Here is a 6,457-nt window from a genome sequence, read left to right as displayed (position 1 = left end):
GTTGTTACTGCTGGCTTGCAAAGATCGAGGCCTTTTTCAAGGTCGATGCGTGGGAGCCGTTAATTTAAAGAAATAATGGAGATGATGATGCGATTGGAGGGATACAGCAATAGGAAGGATATTATTTGCTAAAGAAGGTGAGACTAGTCGCTAAGCGTGGCATTACCGGCACATTGGCAGATTACCGACTTGTCTTGGAATCCGGGAAGCGAACGATGTAAAAAACAAAAAACAAATAAAGAAAAGAAAAAAAAAGAGGAAAAAAAATGAAACGAAGATGAAGAAAAAAATCCGCGGGTGGGGTAGCCACGACGCCGGGGCTGAGAATCGTCGACGGGGTGGGGGATGATGATGACGCCGTGGCGAGGAGGAGGAGGATGAGGAGAAGGAGGATTACGTTAAAGTGGGCAAAGTTATCGAATGAAGGGGCGTGTCCACCACTAAAGTTCACGATGTCTCCCTCGTACCAACCCCGCCGGGCACGGATCCGCTCGGCTACGTCGTCAAAACATTTGCGGGTAGTACTCGACGGAGCGCGGATGAGTGCTGAAATTGCGACGATCGGCGTCTCGCGTAATCCCAACCTCCGGCAATTCGACAATCCCCTAGTCCATTTAATCGACTAGTGATTAGCCGGACATCAACCTAAGGACGGGATATGAGCTACTCAGAGCCACTCTGGGAAATAAACGGAAATCAAGTAAGTGATGAATTGTTACTGCCTACCTGGCGAGTGCCACCGAGTGCAGCACGCTAATGGCTTAATAACCAAGTGGAGTGTATTTGGTTGGACGATGTTGTGTACATGTTTCTATCTTCCTCGAAGCCGCGTTCTAATTCCTACTTATTATGTCTTCTTTGACGCGGTGATGTCGTTGTGGCCACATCGTCTATTAGCTGAACTTAATTACACGAATTATATTGTCACTTGGCGTATTATTTTTAATCCAGGCCTTACGGGCCGTGAAAATTTCGTGTTGTTTTCACTTTTTGTAGCCAATTTGTGTGTTTGCGCGGGCGCGCATTCTATTCGAACGCGTAAGAAATTTCGTATTAAAAGGGGAAGAGTTGAATAGCTTTACAAGAAGACTGACGCGACTCATATCTAGACTGATTTATCAAATAAACAACGCTTTGATAATTATAAATTGTGCGTATTATTTCTAGAGTGCGGCTAAGGTAAAGGAATCCGTGGCCTCGTTAGACATATTCGTGTGCCGGGTGCCGACGGATTTCACGAGCGCGTTTCGTTTCCGATTATTACGCTAAGTTTATTTGCTCTTATCAATATTGATAATTATGCAAGACAAATTTTCACGCCTAGCAACAATCGTCTAGTATAAAAAAAAAAAAAAACCAAATTGATAAAAAATATTGATTGAACAGTTGTAAAACGATTCTTTTGAAATTCATACAATCTCCTTCATTTTGTTTCTTTTCGAACTACACGCACACACGCACACGCGCACGCACACAAATTCATTGAAATAACCAAGGGCCAGGAGGAGCGAGACGATTTTCGTCGTTAAACAATTTTTTGACATGATACAGGCAATAACGACGACCTCGGAGATGTCCCAGTACGTTGGTAACGACATAGGCGGCTACCCCATGTGGGACAGTTCGGTTTTATATCCGGCGGCCCCGCCCCCCACCCACCCGCACGTCAACGAACACGGACTTTACAGACAACCCTGCGCACTGCTGCACCAAAGGTGAGGACACGATTATTCGATTGATCGCATCTACGGTCTATGTGTGGGTAAGCTCCTTGGTTTTGTGCACAAGACGACGTTTGGATTTACTTTCCTCACTCCTCCTCTCATGTCGCTCGAACGTACAAATCGAATTATTCGACGCAGTGCGAACGGTCGTGTAATTATTTCGACGTTTCTCGATTGTTCAATGGCCGTGACATACGAATTCATCTCGGCTGCTTACAACCACACATAATTATTTCCGAATAGAAATTGAATATTGAAACACGCCAGTTCTTTGTATTTGCCGATAATTTATATTTTAAGGGCGACAATAAAATTGCTACAACTGTACTTTTCGTTTGAGATGATATTCTAGTTACATAAACGTAATAAACTAAAATATTATATGAATGGACAATAATAATACTAATGCCATGCATATTATATAAGTTACAAGTAAATTTATTATAAAAGTTTATCGTAATCGTTAATTAGCAATGAAGATACAAATTTTGTATGGTATATTGTTTATTACACATGAGTGCGAATTTTATTTTACCTTTTGTGAAAACGCGATACCCAATACAGCCTATAATACATTAAAATTGAAGTATTCAACTGGACGTAGAAGTAAATAAAAATTTATTTATAAGTAAATATATATATTACTGTTATCAGTGTATTTACGTTAATATATAAAAAAAAAAAAAAAAAAAAAAAAAAAAAAAAAAAATCTATTCAAATTTCAAGCTATGAGGTAAAGATATTAAACCTTACATCCTATTGGGAAAATCAAATATTCTGACGTAATACTAATTTGCACGGTATATGAAATTTTTAAATGTTATCATAATATATTTTTACTATTAAACGCAATTCATTCTGGCATAGAAAATTTTTTAAAATTATTACTAATATTATTGTATTTGTATGAATATTTGCGAATTATTCGACAAATATTTAATCAAAAAGGAGCTTATCGAAATTCTGTAAACATTAATGAAAGTAATTTAAATACCCTTTCGTAATTATATCAAACAATAAAATAACATTAAACTTTAAAAACAATTTTAAATAATAACTAATTTGATTCGATGGAAAAAAATATTTTAAAATCATTGTCGTATTTATGTTAAAAAGTTAAGCAAATACAGTAATATCTGTGATGAAAAATCATATGAAAATAGATACAAGTATTCACTTGTATCAAATTTATATTAAAAAATTATTATTAGAAAGTTACTAATATATTGATAAGATCTGAAAAATTAAATACTCTACAAAATTACAAAATCTTGAAAATTCAAAATTACAATTTTTTTTATAGTTTTTTTTTTATAATTCTAATTAAATTGTCTAGTACAAAATGCGAAGATTAATGTACCTCGTTAATAGTAAAATTATAATACATGTATTTTACTCAATCAAATTAAATAATATAATTAATTATCTGTTGGCTAATAATTAAATCTCACGTAGCAATTAACTATATTTTGAAATAATTACTAGAATAAATAAATTGACATAAAAAACTGACTAGATGAGCAATAACAGTCAAATTTATTTCCATAGATTCAAACGTTTAACATTCGTCAGTATTTATTTGAAAAAAAAAAAAAAAAATGTTATTTCATAAAATATGTTTCTAAAATTTGTATTCATGAAGAGCTATATTTTGCAATAAATTTTGCTTAACAAATATATGTAATAGATTAAGTTTTATTTGGTTGTTTCGAGTTTTCTATCAAAAACTAATCTATAATATTTATTGCCCAGGACTTAATGCTGATAAATACATTTTAATAAGTTAAAAATATTTTATTTCCTCTTTTAAAAAACGTTTAAAATAATTAGATTTATAATATAAATATTATGATTTCAATGGACGAGAATATTGCAATTACTCTGTTTATTATATAATTTATTTTGAAAATTTTTGAATTTCAGCGCACTTTTTACTCACAATTATGTTAATTGCCAATTTGCTATACGTAATTATGAAGATAAATTTTATAATTGAAGATATTTTTATGTGTTTACAATAATTTGTAAAATTACTGTTTCCCTTGTATTTCATATATATATATATATATATAATAAGTATTGTTTCTTCGTAGTAAATAGTACATTAAAAAATAGTTACATTGATCAAATTTCGTAGAAATATCAGTCTTATCTTTGAAGATAAGATTTTAACTCATTAGTTTGAATTGGTAGATAAAGTAAATTGTTTTTTATGATATTTAGCAGTTTTCCTTTCAAAAGCAAAATATTTTAACTACTCGTATTAATATTTATGTGAGATTATTTATCATAAATTATATATAAAAACACAATTAATAAGGTCTAATCTTATTGCTTTAAATTAATAAGGTGCAATAATTTAATGTGACGTTACTTGATACGTTTAATTTGCTAGATTTTTTTAAACGATAGCCGACAATGCCATGCAATTGCTGCTGAATTATGTGTAACCAGCGTTAAATATAAATAAACAGTGTTAAGTACCAAATTTTACGAACATTGTCGAAAATTTGGTTAATAGTAATAGATTTAATAAAAGAATAGAATTTTGCAGACAGAAGCTTGTACAAATCAGTTGTAATGACAAAAAAATTATTCTCTTATATTGAAGGAAGTTTGATTTTTCCATATTCACAAGTGATTATTATAAACGTAAAGTTATATTTATTCGTATATTATAATTGTTTTTTACACTTTAAATACTTATAATATTATACTCGGACAATGTACATTTTCTTACATTTATAAATATTTAATAAATCATTTAGCAAATATTACAATTATTGATAAAATATCTAAGGGATTATTAATTTGATATAATTCTTTTAAATTTCTAGCAGGTTCACGCAAAATGGACGTTCGTCGAATGTTCCTTCATCGACAACAAAAAAACCGAGGCGAAGGGTAGCGACGGTTTCGCAAAGAAGAGCTGCAAACATTCGTGAAAGACGCAGAATGTTCAACTTAAATGAAGCTTTTGATAAGCTGCGACGAAAGGTAGTTTTACTAATTTGTGTGTGTGTGTGTGTGTGTGTGTGTGTGTATGCGCGCGCATGTTAATTTTATAAATAAAAAAAATTGTTTGAAAAAGATGTCATAAAAAAAAAAGAAAAAAATTGATTTATTGAAGAAAGTTAATTCATCGAATAGTAAACTGGCAAATTTTTATAAATAAATTATTTTTATAAATAAATGTACGGTTGCACTCATTGAAAAATGGCTATGCATCGTCCTGTACACGTAGACGCTTACATTTTTAATTAATTATCAATGGCTAATTAAAAATTATTGTTTGCCTCATTGCGTAACATAAAAGAAAATATATTAAATTTTTATTTGTATTATTATAGAATTTTGAAATGATTATATTACATTATATACATATGCATGTGTGTGTGTGTGGGCGCGCGCGCGCGCGCGCGTGCGTGCGTGTGTGTGTATGGTCAGAAACACATAAGAAGCTTACAAATAAAAATACAAACAAGATGGTCGATGATACACAAAAATATTATAATATTCTGAAATAAGTGTAGTAATTAATTAATGTAGTTTTAAGCATTCAAACAAATTCATTGTGCGTAGCACAAAATGTATAAAAAATTTGTACCTCAAGATTACAATATTTATATTTCATATGACTCGGTGTTACAAATCTCCAATAACAAAACAATGACTGTACGTAATAACAATTTTTTTTTCTTTTAACTTTCTACGGTTCTTCGACGCTCTCTTAAATGCAAAGGAATTCTCATTGATTATTGTACGTAATATATAAGCATTAAATGATTTTCGATTAAATTTCTTAAATAATATTCTATAAAAATAGATTAATTTTACCCTCCTAACGTACTCGTCACGTATGCACTCAATTTTATAAGATTTTACAGAAAAGTTTATTTTACAGATAAAAATGAATGTACAAGATATATAGAACTCCTTCATTTACGCATCTTATTAAAGAAATGAAGAGCAAAAAGAAAAAGACTAAATAACCTAAATAACCTAAATAATAACCTAAACATGTAACAAATCGTGAAAATCGCCTAAATAAATGGCATTAATTAATGAAAGGATTATGTATGTGTATAATGTCGGATAAAAGTGCTACATTAAATAATCTATCATAGAGCTAATGTTTTTACTTACGCAGGTGCCGACATTTGCCTACGAGAAGCGACTGTCGAGAATCGAGACACTTCGTCTGGCTATAACATACATCGCGTTCATGGGCGAACTTCTGGGCATAGAGCCCAACAGTCCCAAGCCTGACTACATACCCAGGGAATATTATCTACCCACAAGTTAAAAAACAAAGCAATACAAGTTTCGCGCATTCCGAGGAATGAATAATAGCCACGTCTAATTATATATCAGTTAAAATTTACTCTAGACATCTTTAAAAAGTGTGTGTGTGTGGAAAAAAACAAAAAAAACAAAAAAAACAAAAAAAAAAAAAAAAAAAAAAAGGTGCTGTTTGGTACATAACTAAACAACCTGCCCAACTGGTTTATATTACGTTGAGTTGGCATAACTGCTAACTGTAACATGCACGTGTTACTAAAAACTTGTAAAAATTTCGTGCATAACAGGTAACTCTTGCCATGATGAACACGAATATTTCATCACTTATACTCATAAAATAGTATATTATGCTCTTATTACAGAAGCATACAAACATATTTTACCTCATAATTCTTATAAATTAAAGTATAACGTGGGAGCATGCAGACACG

General features: G+C 31.4%; 1 protein-coding gene across 1 annotated transcript; it reads left to right on the top strand.

Annotated features, from left to right (window-relative positions):
- The first annotated feature begins 402 nt into the window (after positions 1-402).
- Positions 403-6,082, top strand: LOC105368947 (protein Fer3). The gene is made up of 4 exons (XM_011508136.1): positions 403-700; positions 1,552-1,715; positions 4,562-4,721; positions 5,875-6,082. Exons 1-4 carry the CDS (start codon positions 659-661, stop codon positions 6,028-6,030), a joined length of 522 nt encoding a protein of 173 aa, XP_011506438.1. The 5' UTR covers positions 403-658; the 3' UTR covers positions 6,031-6,082.
- Positions 6,083-6,457: the final 375 nt, after the last annotated feature.

This window comes from Ceratosolen solmsi, unplaced genomic scaffold (genome assembly GCF_000503995.2).
Source record: "Ceratosolen solmsi marchali unplaced genomic scaffold, CerSol_1.0 scaffold1, whole genome shotgun sequence".
Classification (NCBI taxonomy): domain Eukaryota; kingdom Metazoa; phylum Arthropoda; class Insecta; order Hymenoptera; family Agaonidae; genus Ceratosolen; species Ceratosolen solmsi.
This window is presented reverse-complemented; position numbering and strand designations above follow the sequence as displayed.